The sequence below is a fragment of the Onychostruthus taczanowskii genome, unplaced genomic scaffold, assembly GCF_017590055.1.
Source record: "Onychostruthus taczanowskii isolate IOZ18803 unplaced genomic scaffold, ASM1759005v1 scaffold36, whole genome shotgun sequence".
NCBI lineage: Eukaryota > Metazoa > Chordata > Aves > Passeriformes > Passeridae > Onychostruthus > Onychostruthus taczanowskii.
Window position 1 is genome coordinate 7,743,788 of NW_024501015.1, and position 22,706 is coordinate 7,766,493.

Consider the following 22,706-nt stretch of genomic DNA (forward strand, 5'->3'; position numbering starts at 1 on the left):
TATTTGGGCAGAGCGTGAGCAGCAAAAAATAAAAATTGCATAAGCTCTGAAGGCTCTGAATGGCACTGAGAAGAACACACTTCAGAAAACATAGCAAGTTCTCTGGAAATATAGACATGTTTTTGATAGCCAAGGCTAAAGTCTGGTCTGTCATTTTCTGTATGAAAGAATATAAGTTATTTGGGAGAAGAGCCTTGTCTGGGAAACAATTAACATAATAGCAACAGGGGAACCAAACATAATTATGCATCACAGTAAATAATAGTATTCTAACTGGGTTTGCATGGACAGGTTTTAGTAGTGGAAGGCTACAGGAGTGGCTTCTCTGAGAAGCTGCCAGAAGCTTCCCCCACGTCTGACAGAGCCAATGCCCACTGGCTCCAAGACTGCTGCAGGCCAAGGCTGAGCCAATCCGAGATGGTGATAAATGCCTCTGTGATAACACATTCAAAAGGAAAAAAAGTTATTGTTCCGATTTAGTTGTGCTCAGAGAAGAGAAGGGTGAGAGGAATATGTGAGAACAACTCTGCAGACACCAAGGTCAGTGGAGAAGGAGGGGTAGGAGCTGCTCCATGCACCAGAGCTGAGATTCCCCTGCAGACTCTGGTGCAGCCCATGGTGAGGCAGCTGTGGAGGTCCATGGGGGGTCCATGGAGCAGCCCATGGAGGTCCATGGGAGTGCAGAGATCCCCCTGCAGCCTATGGAGGAGACCACACTGCAGAGGTGAATACCTGAGAGAAGGCTGTGAACCCGTGGGAGGCCTGGCTGAGGGTTCTGCAGACCCATGGAGAGAGGAGTCCACACTGAAGCAGGCTTCCTTGAAGAAGTTGTGATCCTGTGGGGGACCCACACTGCAGTAGGCTACTCTTGAAGGACTGCATCCCATGGAAAAGTGACCCATATTAGGGCAGGTTGTGAAGAACTGTATCCCATGGGAAGCACTCAGGCTGTAGAAATTTGTGGAGAGCTGTCTCATGTGAGAGCAATCCCACAGTGGAGCAGGGGAAGGACTCCTCTCCCTGAACAGTGGCAGGAACAACCTGTGGTGAACTGACTGTAACCCCCATTCCCTGTCTCTCTGCACCCCTTTGGGGGAGCAGGTAAAGCCAGGAAGGACAGAGGGTAGTGGGGGAGGTATATTTAAGATTTGTTTTGCTTCTCATTATCCTGCTCTGATTCTGATGGGTAGTAAATTCAGCTAATATCCCCAAGTCAAGTCTGTTCTGCCTGTGACAGGAATTGGTGAGTGATGTCTCTTCCTATCCTTATCTCAATTCATGAACCTTCTGTTTTATTTTCTTTCCCCCACCAAGTGGTGAAGAAGAGCGACAGAGCAGCTGTGGTGGGTACCTGGCATTCAGCCACGGACAATCCACCACAAAAAGCATAGTGAAAAAACAGGTTGCTGGTGACAGAACAACAACAGGGTTGCATAAGACTGTCTTGTGTCTGCCAGCTAAAGCCAGGACGTGCTGTAGTGACACACATGCAGTAGAGTGAGGCAAAATCTGCAATAGCAGTTATAGACATGCCATTAACAAATCTAAGCAATTGAAAAAAACCCAACAAAATCTAGAAACACACAGCTTCTAAGGAGATTCACACCTGTAAGGAGACTTCACTCCATTCCTCCAAAATTCACTCGAAAATCAATTTTGTTTTTGCTAAAAATCCCATGAAGAAAACACAGATCAGCACTGATTGTGGATAACATATTCCAAGTGCTGCTAAAGAAATTGCATGACTCAGGGGAAACAAAATGTGCTTTCCAATTTTCCTGTGCTCCTGTGAAAATCAAAGACATAGCACATCCACCAATGTGATTAACGATGAATATCCCTGGTCTTCTCCAGACCTTACATTACATATGTGTTGAAATGTACTGCTAACTTGCACCCATTTCCTTCTGCAGGATCAAGAAGAATTCCTTATACTATGCTGTCAACCCATGTAGCTAGGAAGGACAATTTTTTATGCCTCCCTTAAAATGACATTTTTAAAGATTTAGAATCTTAAGTTAGTTTTCTGCAGAACAGCTACTCTCTAAGGAATTCCAGCAGAGCAGAAAAAAAGTTCTGAATAAATTAGGAAAAAAAGACATTTAATTATTTCACTGCTGTTAGTCCCATGTGCATTTCTGTGGCACTCATATGTTGAAAGTATCAGCATATGTGCCTGCAATCTTGAAGTATGCTCAATATTTCAGCAATTACATTTACAGTAATAGGACACAAGGGAATGAAATGAAGTTGTGCTAAGGGAAGTTCAGATTGGCCATGAGGAAAAGGTTCCTCACTGGAACTCTCTCCCCAGGTAAATGGTCACAGCACCAAGGAGTTCAAGGAGTCCGAGCTCAAGGAATATCTGGGTGAAGCTCTTGGTCATATGGCTTAGTGTTAGGAAGTCCTGTGAGGAGCAGGGAGTTGGACTCAATCCTTACATGTCCTTTCAAAATGAGACACACTATCATTCTGATATCCTTTAACAGATACCTTATCTCTGTAGTAGTTCTTATTAAAAAAACCACCAAAGTCGATATTCAGCATATTCACCTCCTTCGTCACAGTTACTTAAAGTAAAACACTTTTTACTAGTCTGTAAGATAAATGCCTATTAAACTACAACACATCTGTATATTTATAACATGATGTCTTTTTATTTTTTTTTTTTTCATAAGTTGTGCGATGCTTTTTCTACAGCATCAAATTCAGGGAGACTGTCATGACGGCAAAAATTTTAAGATACTTGAAAACATTCATAAAGAAGTTTGTTAAACCATGTGGATGAAAAATTAATCAGTAAACATAAATCAAGCACACCCTGAAGGTTTAAAGACTGAACCATTATTTTATTTTGGGAGTGTTGAATCATGATTTTCAATACTTTGAGCTGGCAGTTGCAAGACACTTGCAAGCTGAAATACCAGTTTAATGAGTAGCCTATAGACTACCATCAGAAATTTTTCGAGGTTGAATCATACCAAAAATGTTGCAAAGATAAAAAATAACTTAAAAATGCTGCTGAAGCACCAGGAACCATTCTTAAAATCTCTTAATACTTATAATGGGGGGAGCAAGGGGCTGGGAGGGCTTATATTTGTTTATTTGTTCGTTTTAGAAAACCTAAGTGCAGTCTCCAAGACTTTAAAATGGTGATTAATATAAAGACAAGAATAGACTTGCTTAATTGAAGCAGTTAATATTAAAGAATATTTGAGATGATGAATAATAGGATATCAGGTGAAAAACATGAAAAAATATATAGTAAATATATTTTATTTCTTGCGTCAAAATTTTCCTGCAGGAAAAGATATACTATCTTGAGGACAAAGCATTTGCCTAGTTTCAAAGACCACCACATTTGTACTAGTAAACACTTATACTGGCTTTTGTGCTGTACTCAAACATTTTGCCAAAGATATCAGCTTTGTTCTTTAAGCCCTGTAATGGCAGAGTGTTAAATAAAATATTCTTCTATGTAATTAACCTTTGGTTCAGATGTGAGTTTATGTGGGAAAAAAATGTGAGGAAATTGCTGCCACACTTGTACGACTCTTTCATCTGAATGAAGAAAACAGATGTGGCCAAAAAAAGCTGCTTAGATTAGCTAATATGTCCCACATACGTTTCTTCAGTCCGTGCATCCATGCATAATAAACCACATAATGCACCAAGTTTAAAGGGAATTGCAGTCACATAAACAGCAAGATGATACATTTGGGTTTAGCAATTCATAATTAACCTTTTTTTCTGAAATTGACTAGACTGACCTGTAAGAAGAGAAACTGTAATAACCACTTTCCTCTAGAACCTCTTCAATTAGAGTCTGAGACACAAAAGAACTTAATTTCAGTGAATTATGTTCATTAAGAGTAATAAATGAATACATATAGGTAAATATACAGCTTACCTGCAACTGCTCATATGTCATCCCTTCTGCCATGCCAGAAGTGCCAAGAATGCCTTCAGGTAAAAGGCAAGTAATGTTATACTACTGAATTTGGAATCTGTGCTCCCTTGTCAGTTTCTTAGCAATGCCAAGAAACATAATGACAAGACAGAAGCTTCATGATCAGTAACTCCCACTGAGCACAATGACCCCCTGAAAAGGTGGGGTCATTTTATGGCATGATATGAACGTTTGGCGCACACTCATTATGGAAGTATTCTAACTAATGAAAAATAACTTAAAGACTTAATGTAACAGAACTCAGAGATGCAACTTTCTTATTTTTTCCCACTCACAGTGGAAATTTACAGCGGAAAGGGCACACAGCCAGCAGCAATTTGTGAGGACAAAAGTATTGTCTGCAGGTTAAGAGATTCAAAAATTACAGATAATGAGCATATCAACAAATTGCATTATCGTCTCCAGGAACAAAATAATACTCATATTTAAAGGGATTGTTAGGGACTCATTTCCTACTCCAATGTCACCCTTGACACCTAGTATTAGTTCTGGTTTTTGCAATAAGCTGTGGAACAGACACGCTATTTTCAACACAAAGACCATCAAAACTAGAGTTTCTCACTCTTCTTTCTGGCACCACAGATTTTAATGTTACTGTATCCTCCAGTCCATGGATTGCAACACAGTTTTTTCTGTATTTAGAAGAATGTAAATGACACAATTATCAAAATACAGGCTGCATGTTTCCCTATGTCCACTCCACAAAAAACCACATCATTAGAAAAGTCTCTGAACTAGGAATTGTAGTTCCTCGCCCTGGATGGTGCCACAGCTGGCAAGTTTGATTTTACACAGTGTTTATGATTTGTCTGGCTGAGTATCACTAGTCCAAAGCAGAATTGACACATATGTTGATATCTCTTCTAAAGTGTGTGAAAGTGTGTATATATATATATATATGTGTGTGTGTGTGTGTGTGTGTGTGTGTGTGTGTGTGTATTTTTCCCTCCTCAAGTTCATATGGTTTGATCTAGCTGTGTAATTAAATCAACCCATTACAACTATTTCAAACATCACAAAAGAAAAACATAAGGGTTTAAATACAGTTGATTTTACCCCAAGAACCCCAAACTAAAAACAAACAAACAATCCCCCATCCCCACCCCCCCCATCAGTATGGTCAACATAATTTTATTGTCTTTAAAAACTGATCTTAGAGTAGCAATTCCTTCTGCTTTGATACTTTACATTTTATTAGGAAAATATATGCCACTACAGAAGTTTATGATGCTTTCTTTACCTTTATTATCATCTGGAAGCAATATATGTCCACCTGCCAGTCTGCTGTGAAGATAATCAATTCAGCAGCACCTAGGGAAAAAAAAAAAAAAAAAAAAAGAGACCAAAAAAATAAAGACACCTCCTTCTCATTTGCCAAAACTTCAGAGACTTCTAGAAGGCAGGTTACACTTTATGCTTCCCAGCACAATCAGAAGTCAAAAGAAATTTCAGTACTTTTTAGATTAATGAAAAAGTGGTGAACACCATTCTGAGCATCCTACCTTTTTCTCTCCAGAAACACTGAGCATTGCACACTGCACTTAGTATAAAGCACTGAATTTTTCAGATTATCTGAAAAAATGTCACAAACTACACATTTGTGTGAGGATAAAGAGGAAAGTGTATTCTCTTGAACCTATGAGAGAAGCAGCTGATGACTCTGGTTTTAAAACTGTGGCTTCAAGTGAAATTGTTAGCTGATATTCAAGTGGTATAATACCCATCAGAGGAATTCCAGCACTTTTGAAATCTGAAAGTCAGTTCAGCTACTTGATTATATGAGCAATGATACTGACATTAAACTTAAAAGCATCTAGTTTTGAAAATATCCCCTGGTAACAGCTCTAATGGCACCACCTTCATTTACAGGAAAGAAATCTCAGTTATGCATTTCTGCAGCATGATAACAATTTTACAGTTACAGAAACAGAAGAATCTCTGTTTTTGGAAGATCTTTACCCCACCACTGATCAGTGGAGGAATTTTTTTGTCTGTAATTCTTATTATGTTTTCTAACTTGGCATAGTTAAAACCCCATTATTTTAAAATTTTATTTCCAGAAATCATACAACCTCATAAAAACATTTGCTGTAAGAATTCATCATCATCCTTTCCTCTGTTTAGGTCCCTCCCATTCCCTCCAAATGATATCCAAATGATATTTCCTTCAAGGCAGAATGCCCAGAATTGCATTCAACATTTCAACCATTTTCAATTTACTACAATTTACTTTTCAAATAGAGTATTTCTTCCCTTTAAATTTAATAGTTTTTAAGCTAACACAATTTTACAGTTGATAACATTCACAAATAATTTCCTTTATTTCTGAACACCTGAAAATGAGGTTAATTTTATAATAAACACTTCCTTTCTCTTACCATATTTTTGGGCATTCGTTTCTGAAAACATCAACTCAATACACAATGAGCAGGTATTTCTTAGATGTAATGTTATGGCTGAAATACAGGAATTGTTTTATGTAAATCACAGCTTGATTTATAGGACAGTATGAAACTGATAGCTCAGAAAGAAGTATCTTTAACTACCTTTCTAATACACTACCAATGTGCCACCTTCCAGGAAGTTTTAGCACCTCATGTTAATTATTACAAAAGCAAAGGAAGGATCCAGCATTTGGGATCAGTCTGTTTCATAGCAAACAATGACATAAAATATTGCATAATTCAGTGGAAGTAGGTGATAATCAAATTAAATTACAGAGGGAGAATTATGTGAATGATAATAAGTCACCTTAGTCATCAAATTTTAGGTACAATAATAAATCTAATAACTACTTTATCATCAATTCATAAATGAAATATCTTAGCTTCAGTCTCCCACAGTACACAGATGCCAAGGAAGTAAAGTCCAAATCCTTTGCTGATTGCAATCCTCTCAGGAGATTCTGAAGGAACATTTAGAAATTCTGATATTAGTCCTTAGATCTTTCTCTGCTGGAAAGCATCCATCATGTCACTGGAAAACATGCAAGAACGCTTTTTCAGTCAGGCCATTCTTACAAATCTGCAGTACTTTTAAATTGATGACACTACAATGTTGCTGACACACTGTGCAACAGCAGGACAAGGTATGTTATATTCAAGGTACTCTGGGATGCTGCTCTCTTAAGATTAATGGTTTCGGCAGGAATACAGTCCAAAATATGAAAAAATATTAAGGAACTATTAACAAATCAAGTAAAGCTTGCATAAATTAAGAGCTTATATAATCTCTAGTTACGTTGCCTCTCCTCTTGTCTTTTTGAGCTCTGATGAGATGAAATCTGGCTTTGTGTGTTAGAAGCTAGCAGGTCCTTTCCATTTACAGAAAGAGTTCTAATGACAAGATACAAACTTGAAACCAAACTGAAAAACTTCATACTTAAGGAGATTCAATATTTTCCAAACATAGGATAGTTGGAGAATATTTCAAATACTTCCTTTTGAAAATGGACTCTTATATTTTTGTGATACTAATATCAACAGAATGATTGAATGGAAAGAAAGACAAACTTGACCACAAGTAGTAAGTGGAGTACCACACCTTTTTGATTTCTAATTTCAGTTTACAAGGATTGTTCTGCTGGCTGAAGAGGGACTACTTGAATCTCTCAATGATTCTGCTTTTCAAGTTGCATGCACAGGTGGAGGAAGCTACATGAAACAAAGAAATACACTTTCACCATTCAGTTACACCTGCCATAAAAATGACCCATTCAGAAGTGCCATTACTGAGAAATGTAGCTACCCTGCAAAAAGAAACATGGATGTCTAATGGCATGGTGATAAACAACAGTATAACACTTGATTTAATTGCACATTATAATAAGGCTCCTTTGTTGGCCTGTTCTGTTAGGCTTAGCTTGCCATGTAGCTCAGCTCCTCTAGTCTTGAAGCTAAATATCATTATTAGCCTAACACTGGTAATACCAGATTTACCTCCCTGATCAAAGTGCTAGTATTTGGGACATTTTTCTACAGATGAAGCACGTAGAACTTACACTAGATTTCATGTTGGCTATAATGAATTGCTCCATCTGAAATTAATAAAGAAGTTTAGACCTTCATTGAATGTGCATAGAATGGTTTCAATGACCTCTTTTAAGGTCTTTATGGGTCTTAATACAATTCAGAGCACCCCTTTTGCTCTAAGCTTCCTCAGGGAGGTAATTTACCTTTCACTTGTTTAGAAAGCATAACCGATTTTACATACTTTTTCTTCCTGTATCCTTTTGGTTGAAAAAGAACACATCTTTCATCTATATTTAGAAAAAAAAAACAAAAACCCAAACAAAAAACCCACAAACAATGTACTTAAAGTCTTCAATAAAGACTTTAAAATAATTTTTCCTTTAACATAATTTTTACATTCCAGCAGCAAATGTACAGTTTCAGCTGTTGGTAACTGCAGTGACATCAACCCACTCTGACAACAATTCTGTGGTATGTTATCACCCTTTTGAATTTATCTTCTATGTTGTTTCTGCATAGTTGCTTATACCTGCAGACACTGTTTGAAAAACGATTATTTTCTACCATTTATAATCATTTCATTTATGTAAATTCATGATGTACCACTCAACTGAATTCAGGAAGATTTTTGACTTAGGGAGGGGTTGACCACTAAAGATTCACATTCAAGCACTTCCACAGCAGACATTATAGAGACATTTATCCCACTGGAACAAATTACTGCTCTTAGACAGCCATAAATCCAGAATGCTTTTATTGGCCTCACAGGAGTCCTGATTTGCTCTGACAAACCAGGGATCAAAGTCACATGCTAAGCACAAAAGACTTCTCCAGTCAGCTGCTGGCATGCAGAGATTTTTTTTTTTCTTACAGACAGATACTACTCTTTTCCCATGCAGATAAGGCTTTACACATATGCTTTAAGTCAGAAGTTGAATGCTCCTTAGCCTATGAGAGTAAAAAAAAATCATGCCTTAGGAAAGGATGACAACATATTCTATGGATTACATACCACTGCAGAGTGCAGTTAATGTACCATGGGGATACTGGGATATTCTGAAGCAGAAATGGTAAAGAACAAGTCCAGTGCTTGAGAAGCTTGGAGTTGCCTCAGGCACTAGTGTTCAATTTTAGCTTTTATTTTAATGAAATCAGTTGTCAGATCAGTTAAAAAAAAAAAAAAAAAGGCCAAGGATTTACATAATGCTTTTTAAAAAGCTTTCCCTTACATTGTTTTCCAGAGATCACTCTGATTCTTGTTCCCATGGAAACAGGAAGGCTGCTGGCAGCCAAGAACTAACAGGCAAGAACTCTTCCTTGCAAACTTCAGTTTAGAACTATCAGCTGGAATATGCAAGAGTTTGAGAAAATAGCTATGTATTATAAAAGATACTTGACCTTAGATTTGTAAAAACATAAACAAGGGCAAGGGAGGCATCTGGAACATAGAAACAAGTACAGGTATATATTCTGGTTTCTCTGAAATCAGAGAAAAGCTGTTGCTACTGTGACAGTGGTCAATTCTGAGCCAGTAGTTGAGTTGCTGTAAGTTCTCAGTTCTTGAGCATCTGCACTAGAATAATTCATATTAATTAGTAAGCCACTTGAGAAAACCTTCTTCAACAGAGAGGATAGGCTCACTAATGAGCACCTTGGACATACTCCTAAAATACCACGTAAAAACTGAACTGCCTCATTTCTGCTGATAGGAGAAGGATATAATTTCCAATTATTTTAAATAATGTTTGTTTCCTTTGTCTCTGATAATTTAATTATTGTATTACATGTTTTAATAAGCTTGAGAACTAAAAAGAAAAAAACCCAAACAAAAGAGAGACGTAAAGCACACCAAGTTCAGTTATGTTATTGTGTTCTAAACAAAACCAAACGAATTTGGCTGATCAATCTCAAAAGCCTTGAGGTGATAAACATCACATCCCAAATGTAAACACTTCATTTTGGAAAATAAAAAGCTGTTTACTTAAATAGCAAATTTTTCAAATAGCTGAATGGTAGCCATCTTTCTGCAGAATAAAGATGTTCCAATCACATTTTTAGGTGAGAATTCAAGGCAGCTTTTGTATCAGCTCAGCTCCATTTTTGTTTTGGAATCAACATGAAATAACTTCAGCTCTGTCTAACTATGAAACAGATTAACTTAGTTTTGAAACAAGTCTTAAATTTGAAAAATATCTGACATTTCAAAATAGTTAATATATTCAGGATTTCATCTATTACACTAAAAATCCCAAGAGAGTATTACTATGTAATGATAATTAAAATACAATTTCAAAGTTATTTCAAAACTATTACTACAGAGGAAAGCATTTTATTGACTCTCCAGGTCAGTATATGATATTGTCACCTTAAATAGTCATATCACTGGTATGACAGAGCGTTGTAAAAATACTTTACTGTACAATCAATTTTTCTGAGGTGAGCTACAGCTTTTTTTTTTCATATGACTCAATTATTGCCATCCTCCACATACTAATATTCAAAGTTAGTCTTTATTTTAATGATATATTTTTAAAGCATCCTGCCATCTGCAAAAATGTCAAGTTCTGTTGTTTTTAAAGAACAGTAACTAAATTAGCAGCACTTTGCAGTAACATCATTTTGACAACAGCAAATGACTAAAAAGTACAGAATGTCAGAAGCAACAATAATGCATCCATGAGTGCTGAAGATAATTTTGTGCAGCTGAACAAGAACCTGCTGAACAGGGTCACTGATCTGATGCACCTTCCTTTGTGATACAGCAATTCCTGCCACCGCTGTAGATGGCAAGAGTGAAATCAGGAGGGCAGCTCATTTTGTTGCCTTAGCACATTAATAGCATACAATGTTTAAAACCTGTAGATGTAAATACCAAGTTGAAATGCTTGATTTGTTTTCCCAATAATGCTGGGAACAAAAAAAGGATAATCTAAAACGTTAAAAATTTAGACAATGTAAGTGACAGTGTGTTTCAAAAGAAAATCCCTTTCTCTGAATCACTAAATTACTCCATGAGAGAAGCAGTATTAATGTACTTCAACAATTGTTAAAATTTTGTCACATTTATTCGAAAGGATAAATATATGACAAACATAATTTTCTTAACTGATTTTTTACATAGACTAACCCAATATATTTTTTATATATTTTGATGTTATTGAATTTATTTTCATTCTTCCCTAAGCATTATAATAATATATCTGACATAGAGTATTTCAATGAGGTAAATCTATTGTTTAGGATTTTTAATCTTCTGTATTAAAGTCATACACATTGTCAGGCCCATAGATTAAATAAAAGTTTATCAGCAGACTTCCATTATAAAACATTGCATCACAAAAGAAAATTAGCTCACAAAACAATCTTTACAAGATGACCATTAGACCTCGGAGTAAGTGAAGAGCTTTGGCCAAAGTACTGAACTTCAGCCAGCAGCCCTGTACCTCTCCTAAATACAATTTTCTCTAAACCACACTTCAGAGACTAATTTAGATATTCTAACATTTACTCTCACACAAACACCCTGAGGATCATCAAGTCTTATGTATAAATTTACAACCACAGAAAATTTTCTTTTTTTTTTTTTTTCCCGATGTGATCTTATGTCAAGATTAAAAATTCTACTGAGAGGGTGATGAAATCCAAATACCAACATTAACTAGTCCACAACAGAACTATTACCACTTTTTTTACTGATGAATTTCTGTGCTAGCTACTTTAAGAAGAAGAAAGATATTCACAGATATTAGTGCCTAAAGATCATCCAGATCTAAACTATGCTCTCACAGAAATAAAGCGATGCAGATAAACATCCTTCTCTACCACAGGGAGACACATTTCTAGTAGGATCAGGAAGACAACATCATTGATATTGCTGGGGTTTTTTGTTGCACTGCCTTTTGGCAGATGTCTTGAGAAAGCCAAGTGAAATTCAGTTTGACATATTTTTCCCTAGATCTTCTCTTAATAATCAGTAAGAGGAAAAAAAGCCTCTGAGTCACTTAAAGAAGAATGTACTTACATTGGTTCTGCTCAAGGTGACAGTGGAGGCCATGCTATAATAATCTAAAATATATGCCACAAGAAGAAAAATTTTGATTTAGTTCTTTTTGCTTCATTTCCTCATCTCTGCCAACTGTTTTAATACTGCTGTATTAAAGGCCCAAAAGAACCCAGTGTTGTCTTGCCATTATAGCCTTAAAATCTTCAGTTATGTTAAGGACACTCATAAAGGCTTTACTTCTTTGACATGTTCCCTTTTTCACTGCTCCCTGTTCTCTGATATTTGTCTCATCTTTTCCTGTCAATGGCTTGTATTACAAACCAAAAGTAAATCAATCAGGGCCTTTCCTTTTGCAGGTCTTAAATTATTTTTTTTCCTGGATAGAAATATGTTTAGAATGATAACAGCAAACAGCAAAGACCAAGAAGGATATAATTTGGATTTCTCTGTTATTCAACTTATGGAGCTTTTTCACTTTTCTAGTATGACAGCAACAATATGACTTAAAAGTCTAGGAGGACCAGATTTAATGTCTACTTGTAGTACCTGTGTCCTTCAAAGACTTTAGGAGTTCCAATGAAGTCCATACACTCCAGACCACTCCAAGTTTCTTGTTTGGTTGGTTTGGTTTTTTTTTCAAACACAGAAGTACAGCATTATTTGGAAGATGAGGGTACACTTGTGAATAGGCTGCTGAAGACTTGACCAAAGCTTTTAAGACTTTTATCCAAAAGGAAAACATCACTTGCAAAACATAATGGATTTACTCAATTTACTCACAGAACTGAAAATATCAACAAAGGCTAAAGTATTTTTCTGTAGAACATTATAGGTTGCAGACATTATGTTTAAACTGAGTTGTTATTATACGGTACCCTTTAGCAAACAGTACTGAAGGTTGAGATCAAATTTGGATTTGTATTCCATAATTGAAATTCTTAATACAGTTTTTATATTAAAATCTGTAAAATAGAACTTAGTACAGACAAAAAGCACTCTTTTTTTGAAGATCACTATCTTAACTGATCAAAATAATTTTATTTCAGATATTATTTAACTCAGACAATATACATTCTGAAATCACAGCTTCACAGAGTGTGAAGCTTCTCAGTAAAAGGAAAAGTACTTCAAATGGAAAATTTGTTTATCAATCATGATGCATAAATACATGATAATTTGCAAGGGCTGTATGAAATATTCATTTTACAGGAGAATTTCCCATTTCATTCTGCAGAAGTTTGGCTGGGATAATGACAATTAATATGAGATCTTACTGATTCACTATTGGAATTCATATTTTTAAGAAGTACCTTAATGATACTTCAGATAACATATTTCTATATAAAATGTAATTATCTCTTTTTCTAACATTTAAAAATACAATTATAAATAAAACCATGATGTTTCACATTGCAAAGAGCTACAATTTGTTCATCTCATCATGAACAAACACTTGATTTTCTTAGTGTGGGAACCATGGGTGAGTGAAGGCTCTCTTAAAAGCAGATCAATAGGCAATAAAGAGGAAGAAATAAAAGAGGAAACACTCTATATGCAACAGGAGAATAATGTAATCATGTTCAAAAACTTGAAAATTGTTAGGTTTAATTTAAGTTAAAGTTTGAATTTCTTGCAAGTACAAAATTACCTGATCACAGTCTCGATCCAGAACCGTCAACATAATCTGTCATTATTAAAAAAAAAAAAAAAATTAAAAAAAAAACCAGTTTTAATTGTGGTTGGCATCAAAGATTGCAGAGAAACTATCAGTATTCCCTGACTCCTTCTCATGTTTCCTCTAAGGGAAATCTGCCCAAATTCACTAGTTTACAACTGTGCATTTTTAAAGGTTGGTTTACTATGCATGTCCAAAATAGAATGACTTTTACTAAATAAATGTTTCTTTCCTTGGTCAGTACTAGTGAAGTGGGGAAAAAATTGGTATTACAGCACCAGGACAGCAATCTCTCAATGTCAGAAATAGACGTCTACATGTTTCAATGCTAGATCCTTCTCTAAACTCTGGACCAATACTTTCCCAGCTTGCAGATTTCACTAGCTGAGATAAGCAATAACAAATGGGCACAGACACCAGGGAACTGAAAGAACAAATGTGATGTCCTGACGGATGGCAGCTGCCATAGCCTGAGTACAGCAAGAATTTTTATCTATTTTTTGTGGCAGTAGGGAAAACCACAGTTTCAAGGAGTAGTTACAAATTAAGACAAGGAAATAGTTTTGCTGATGATTATGTGAGGGGCAGAGATTTGTATAGCAGTGAATTTCTACAAAGAGAAAGAAAATGTGCCTTCTTAAACACTCAAGCACGGGGAGGCTGCAACAGGACTGCAAGCATGGGGAGGACTGCAAAAGATGTAAGGTTAGGAAGGGACAAAGGTCAGACTGGATGGTCTATGGTTATGCTAAGAATAATTAAGAATGGTTATGCTAAGAACCATTTTGAAAGCAAAAATAAAATATTGCACTTGACTCAAACAGGGTCTGTGGAGAAACACAGGAAAAGAATCAATGCTATCATTATAAACACTTACCTAGCTAAGTTAAATAAAAAAATTTGTTTGGGAGTCAGATGCAGCCAAGAGTGATTTTGAGAGTGTTTTTCCAGATATGGAAGAAAAGCAGGAATGAAGAAACAATTAACAGCATTTCTTAATAAGGGTGTTGCCAAAGTGATCCGAAAAAACAATGGTCAAGAATGTGTTTGATGCATTACTGAAGAAACAGAAGAAAAAGGAAGATCTTTAGAAGAGGGATGGTATGACATATTCTGCTTCTGTTTGTTTCCTTTTTGAAGAAATGAGGCCTCCAAAATCAAGAAATGGGTGTTTATGCTTACACAGAAAGACCAGAGGAGCTCAAAGGGACAAGATACTACTCTACACTACTACAACATACTCTAAACTATCAAATACACAAGCACCATTTTCTATGGAAAAAACATCTGTTTAAAAAATAAAACCAGAATTTGGCTAATCAACTGATGTCAGTTTACGTTTCAGTAGCAAGGTCCATTGTTAAAACTATCATGTAAAGCTTTTGTGTGCAAACACCTTCTAACAATATCCTCAAGCAGAATTAGTGTCCTAGGCTGAGGTAAAGTGAAGCCGTAACATTAACCAAGGACATGTTTCACAAGGAACTTGAGGAACTGTTCCACTGTGAAACAACCAACCAGAATTGATAGTAACAGTGCTCAATTATATTTAAATCATAAATTACACCTATCTTATCTGAGGCTGTCTTTCAGAAGCACTAAAACTTGGTTAATTATACCTGAAACAACACATAAATATTATTTTCTGCTTAAAAGAAACGTACAACATGTATGTTAATATTTCCTATTGCCAGACATATATGTTAATATTTTATTTTACAAAACAGCATTAAACAAACTCCAAATCCTCACTTGACTATCAAGTTGCTGTTTGATGTATCAAAAATTTGCTTTCATCATAATAAAAAACTCAGCCTGACAGAGTATTTTAATAAATTATGTCAGAAAATTGTTACAGCAAGTAACAACATAGGGTGACTAGAAGTCCACAGAATATGTACCTGGATATGCATCAAATTGTTACAGTTACTGCTAGCACTGCAGCCACAACATTGTCTCTAGTCGGGATAAAGAGAGGGAATATTTGCCCATGTTCTTAGAGGTTCACTAGATATTTACGCCACCATTCCATTCCATTGCTATCTATATGCAATAACACATGCATTTCTTCTTCTTAAATAATCCTACTGAAGCCAAGACCTTGAAGACAGCAGTATGACCAGTTATTGGGCCAACATCTAATCAGCAAAAAAACTGAATGTAAACATTGAAATAATTTATTGCATACTGCTAAAAAATGTGTAGAAGGAAAGCTAATGTTTGATTACATCTATTATTCATGTGCTTGGAAAGCATTGTCTTAAAGCAAATATTAGTCTTAAGCATTTGTCTTAAATCATTCCTGTAAAACCATTCTTTTGATGGTAATTTGGATGGTAATTTGAGACCACCCTGGTATCTCATTTTGATTGAATGTATGTTTAATGAAAAGATAATTCTGCTAACTGAAAGTCTGAGTAGCAAGATTAGGATATTCTTACAATTTTCACATACAATTAATGTATTTTAATACAAGGCCTGTGTCTTTGTCTACATAAGATCTTTTTCCCACACTAGTAACATCATAAACATTATCACTAAACAAGAACAGAGGCACATAATCACTCAAACAGCAGATAAGAAAAAAAAAAAAGATTTTATGTCAAACTTAAACTAGTTTTCCCATTGTTGGTCTTGTTACAGCAATTATATTAGTTCTTGAACAACTGCAGAGCAAACATATTTTTGAGAGTCTTAGGTCTTTTCATGTTCAAACATACTTTTGTGTTGGACTCTGAAATATTTTTCCTACTTTCCTGAGATCCTCTAAATTTAAAAAAAAAAAATCTGAAGGAGGCTTTCATCTGTCAAACTGAATTCGACTTTCCTGAGATCCTCTAAATTAAAAAAAAAAAAAAAATCTGAAGGAGGCTTTCATCTGTCAAACTGAATTCACTTTAAAACCAAAAGAAATTATACATCTTTAGGCCAAATCCATCTCCCTTAAAAGGAGACACAGAGAGAGAATGAAAGAGAAATAAACAACATTTTAATCTTTGCTGATACTTTGCTTAGCAAAACAGACACCACAATTCTGTGGCAGCTAGAACAAAAGACTATTTTATAAGAGTAGCTAAACTACACAAGAGCCAATAATCTAGGCCCTCATAGAAGCAAAAGTTCTTCAATTAACTTTGTTAATGAGACAGAAAAACAGAAAAGAGAGGGCCCGTGGCCTAGAAAGTGAAGGAAATGAAAAATATTGTGCCTCTTCAAGGAACAGATATCTTACCTGCTTAGGACGCAGACACAATAACACAAATACAAAAGTAGAAGCTCTGAGTGAATGTGAGTCATGTTGCTTGGGGTAAGGATTTTGAGTTGCAACCTCAGACACCCTGTCACAACAAATACCATAATATATTGTGTGAATGTATGCAAGAAAATCTGTACCTAAAACCACTTGGCTAGAAAGCTAAAACTGAACACAGATGTTTGCTATAATTTTATAAAAAATAACCCCCCTTTCCAAGTATTTATATACAAAATTTGGTTTGCAATATTTCACCCTTTGGCAGATGCAGATAAATGGTCTCTTATCAGGAAAGGGTTCATATCCAAATTTGTTTGATCAGTTTGATGACTCACCACATTTGACTTGCTAATCTGCCATCTTATGAGTGTATTTACAAGTGCATGATATTTCACACCAAGAGTCTGTCTCACCACTGACAGTACACAGCAGAGATGCAATATTTTCTGATTCATATGCTAAATTTAGGAAAATACTTATTAATGCTAAAAACCAAAACCCCAAAGATGATGAACATCACTAAACAACAGTAAACACCCTTCAGGCCTATATTTATTGCTTATTATTATGCTAGAGACATACTGATCAGCTAGACCTGAGAGAGGAATCTCATTACGTTACTCACTATGAGAACACAGGAAAATAATTTACTTAATAACTAAACACAAGGAGACTCAAACACGTCAAAATCACTGTAACAAACACACACACGTGTGTACCCACACATTCAAGGAACACTAATGACTTTATTCATAATCCCCAGTCTTCTGTGTATGAGTTATGCTAATCATACAAAGCCAGTCAGGGAGTAAGAAACAGCACAGATGTGCAGGCAAGTTAACTCACATAAGTCATGGAGCACACAGTGTATCTGGATGTTCAGCTCAGGGTTTCCTGGACCATATTTCCTTTTACCATGGCTACTCCTATGACACGGATAGGAAGAGCAAGGCAATATGTTCTGTTCAAATGCCTTGCAAGAGGGCATTTTTCAGCTCAAGACAATCTCAAGGAAAATGAAATACAAAGCCTCCATCTCTTTCCTGTTTTGTGCCCACTCTTGTTAGAATGTGAAAGACATGCAAAAGCCAAAGCTTTTAATTCTCATCAGCCTCCCTGTTCCGAATAGCTCTATGCAGATTCCTTGAGGACATTTTAAAAAGTATCAAATGAGGCATAAATAATTTCTCTGACTCCTACTTTGGTCTTTAGCAGCTGATGTAATTAGAGCAACTTCTAAGACTAACTTCTTAACATGCATCAACATCAGCAAAAATGATACAAATACATTTAATATGAAGTTTAGTTCTCTTGCAGGCACCTAAACAGGCAATTGCAAGGAAAGAGCTGGCAACATGATATGAGATCAGAAAAACCTGAGAAGATAGTAACTTTTGCTTTGGCTTTAACTTTCACTTTAACAGTATTTAAAAAACAAAGCCTCTGAAAACCTTTCCAAGTTTGATCAGACTGGCAGGAAAATAGAATTAAGATTTTGCATTAGCAGAGAACTTCAGTACATCTCCTTGAATGAATTGGAAGCAGAGTGGTTTTTTGAAAGACAGCTCAACAATCTTTTTAGAAGTAAGGTGAAATTACCTTTATTTATTCAAAATACTCTTGGTAAGCTGCCCTTCAGATCACTATACACCGGAACAGACAATCCCAACCAGGATAATTAAGCTGTTTCGCAGAGCAAAAAACTATGTTTTTTCTTGCTAGCAGTGATTCCATGTGCAGCAACAGAAGCTGACATAAACACACTTCACACTTAATTCAGGCACAATATAGGAAAACCAGGTCTTGGCTGATGTCTTCAACACCATCCCATTAGTCTGAGGTCTCAAGAGAAACTTGCATCTTAGACAAATCAAGAAAAGCAAGCCTGCAAAACACTAAGGCCTCCAAAGTTCTTCACAGACAGCCCATTGTGCAAATTCTAAGTTTATTGGTGCAGTAATAATTTTCAAGAAATTCCCTAAACTTTCTCCTCACAATCTGAAAACCAGAAAATCATATATAGCAGACGTCAGACAATCTTATTCCAAACACTTACCAAACTATCTAGTCATTTTATCTAAAGAAATGTCTTCTCAAGTCACCAAATCCATCAAATACAACTGGTCTTTATTAAAAAAACAAACAAACAAACAAACTAACTAAAAACCCAACAAGGCTCATCTCTATGACCACAGAACTTTTAAGATATAAGGTAGCTGTCTGCAATATAGCACAAATTACAGGCTCCAGAAAACAAATTACATTACTGAATGGGGGCTTATTTCATAATGTGTTTCTTGGTATCCTCAAAAGTAGTTAAATTTGGAGTTAAGTGATGACCTAAACTCATTACCTAAGTGATGAGCCAAATCACTTGCTACATAAAACACCGAGTTCCTATTTTGAGAGTATCCTAGTTCTAGAAATCCCCAATTATTCAACTGGATATGGGCATTACCTGCACAAGACTCAAGTCCTGTCACTGTGTAAACCAGTTGCATTTCTCAAAGAAAGTTATAGGAGACCCTTTTAGAGTTACATCACTAGAATATTTTTCAGGCACATCTGTGGTGTCTTCATTACATGGTAACTGACTACTATTAGAGGAAAGGCATGCTGAATATCAATGTCTTTGCTTATTGTTCACAAGATATACAAGTGCAGAGATTCCTCCAAATAGTGGAAGCATAAATGAAATTATGAGGTAGGAGAAAAACTTTTAAACAAGATAAGCTGCACAACAGGACTGTGTTTTGAGACTTCCTAATCTCTTGAAAAGGCTGAACAATTCTGAAAAAAATCTATTGCATGCTACCTCTATATTGGGAGGAAGGTTAGGAGTACATAAAGCCTTAGACCAGCATTTTCTAACGGCAGGTTTTACACAGAATTGTCTTTCAATGTATTTAGGACACTGACCTGGTTGTGATGAAAATGAACATGATTAAGGGAAACAAAAAATATTGTCCAAAAGAGCATTCCCAGACAAAAAGTAAATTTTTCCACTCTCACCCAGCCGACACACCAGCTCTACTAGACTACTATAGCAGTCTAGTAGACATATCACTTCTTTTCCTGCTGTTTGGTTTTACCAACAGAAGTGAAGCTATAGTTACACTGCAAACCAAATGTAAGTAAAAACCCTTTAATATGACTAAGCTAAGGTAAAGTTGGGAACCTTGTAATTTTAAACTAAGAAAAAAAGTGCAACTAATAAACTGTTACCATCCCATCATTCTTCACAGCTTTTTGACTCAGAATGTCCATATCCTCTGTCAATCTCCATAATTTGAAATTATAATTACTTCAGGAAAAGAAAAATGCATCTGTCACTGCTGCCTCTATGCTTCTGAAATGAGCAGAATCTTGTTCCTGTAGGATTAATCATTCCAAGTACCAGGAGCAACTATTTCAGAATCTACACACCCTGCACTTGGCAATCTTGTTGAAGGAGCTGGTCTTGTAGAAATACATTGTCTATAAATTCTATACTAAGAAGAATAATCCTTTTTCTAAAGCATAATTGAAAAACACTGACTATGCAAAGTCGTTAAAAATATTATGACAATATGGGACTATAAAAAAAGCTTCCCCCTATTACACTGACAAATCCATACCAGCTTCTGTGCTACTGAACAGCTCAGCATATCACACCTTTTTGCAAAATACCACCCTAGTTTCAAATTAGAATGATCACATTTTCTCTGAGAATGATGTGATAACAGCACGATTAGACAAATCCTTTCACGATTCTCATCATTATACCTGAAACTAAAACTCTCATCTTCATGTTAGCAATTTCCAGGTTAGCTAGATCAAAGTTGGCCACATTTTCCCGTGTAATGAGGACATGCTTGACAAAACCATGGCCGATAATTCAAACTCTTTTAGCCACTTATTACTGATGAATGGAACATTTCTCAAGCAATACCCAATTTTCCTGAATTTATATTTTTTTTAAGTTCTCTTTTCTTTACCCCTGAAAAGTAGAAACATTTTCCAGCATTAATTACAACTGATATATAACACTGACTTCAACACGAAGTAGAAACTACAGCTGATCTAAGAATGTAAGACTACAGAGTTATTTTCCTGAAAAAAGCAATCCTGAGGTATCTATATAATTAGACTCTATGCAAGGAGAAAAATGGATGACTTCTAGAAATGCTGATTATAAGCTACTGGGACTCATAAGAACTGATGGGATCTTTCCACATAAAACATTTCATTAAAATTATGGCAATATGGCATGGCAACATTCAAATATTAGGAAAAGCTGATATTTTGTTAATGTCGAAATCTTAACAAAGAAAAATTAACTACAAGGAAATCATTACCACTAATGCTTTGGGTGTGGTGAGTTACAAACTACAGAAAGGCTTCAAATTTCTGTGCACAATGCTGAACTAGCCCACAAAGAATTACATTCCTGTGAGATACACAATGTGTTATTCTTCAGTATGAACACAGAACAGAACTTTGTCCCTGGAAGCTGCTTTTTCTCAAGGGCTTCATTCTATGCAGCCCCTTCCCACAGATATTCAAGGCTTCCTCTTATCCTGCAGCCTTCTCCTCTTACTCTCTTAGCACAAGAAAGTGGCCATAAAAAGTGCTTTCTAAAATTATCATTTTTTGAGAAAACTTTGACAATAATCTCAGGGCTGGCTAGTCACAGGTCCTCCAGCCTTCAGAAGGACAAGCTATCCAGTTACAATTAGCAAATCATTTTAAGTAGAATTACCAAATCATTATTTGCCCTGCACTAATGACATCAGTAAAAAGAGGTCATCAGAGCACTTCAAAAGAGCTCTTCAGTACCTGGGCCACAATATGAAATAAAATCTAGCTACCAAAGAGGATTACAAACAAATAATGTTATTCTAGTTTTTTTGAAGCCTGGGGCATTTGCAGCAATAATGTTTTCTAATCTTCAGAAAACTACATTCCCTTTACCTTTTAAAAGTACATCTAAATCATCCCCATATTTTATTAATGGAAATCTTAAATTTTGCTTAACTCTAACACCCATCTCTTTTTTTTTTTTTTTCTAGTATAAAATGCATTTTGATTTCACTAATCAGAATCCCATTGCATTTAATAGGTAGGTTATGGTAGCTCACAATCTAGCAAGTAAACTCATAGTGCTTAGTGCTAGAGGGTTTTGAGTTGATTTTTTTTTTTAATTTTCAAATTGAAATATAATCCAAAAAAACTGTTACTTAAGATAACACCCAACACAGCTGGTGTTTTCCAATTTGATTACCATAAATAACTATAAGCAGAATTAATGCTGTGTTTTGTCACATAATTCTGTCCTAATTAAAATCTGCACATTCCTTCAGTTCCATTTAGCCAATTCTTCCAGACAGCTAAAACCTGTCTCTTTCAACTTTCTTCTTCACACTCTTCCATCTGTTTCTTATCAATATTAGTCATCTTATGTTTAAATTAAAAAACACCTTCTTTCTCAAGAAGCCCAATAACATTTCAGTTTTCATAGTTGCTACTGCAAAATATGGGGACAAGCTACACAAAGTCCTGGTGGTACCGAGTGTACAAAACTGGACATGGCTGTCACAGAGGCACAGTGATTTTCTTAGGTAACAACAGACTGTGAGCTTGGGACAAATAATGAAATACCCTCATATACTGGAATAAACAACTGCTTTACTGTCAGAAAGTTGTGCACATTTCATTCTTGAAGAATCTTGCCAAGAGCAGACTCTAAAATTACTTGAACTGGAGCTGCTTGAATTGTCCACTATGTCTATCTCATTGTCATTCAGAGAAATACCTGCATATACAAATAAAAACAAAGATTTTAACCCACCTCT

At 35.7% G+C, this 22,706-nt stretch overlaps 1 protein-coding gene across 1 annotated transcript in view; it reads right to left on the reverse strand.

The window, feature by feature from the left end:
* Positions 1 to 22,706, reverse strand: part of NEK10 (NIMA related kinase 10) — a 159,552-nt gene that overhangs the window by 79,350 nt on the left and 57,496 nt on the right. Inside the window, 8 exon segments of the mRNA XM_041411449.1 lie at positions 3,771 to 3,826; positions 3,911 to 3,963; positions 5,211 to 5,254; positions 7,509 to 7,625; positions 10,619 to 10,718; positions 13,593 to 13,630; positions 15,191 to 15,223; positions 22,585 to 22,666. Of these exon segments, the coding sequence (XP_041267383.1) occupies positions 3,771 to 3,826; positions 3,911 to 3,963; positions 5,211 to 5,254; positions 7,509 to 7,625; positions 10,619 to 10,718; positions 13,593 to 13,630; positions 15,191 to 15,223; positions 22,585 to 22,666 (523 nt within the window).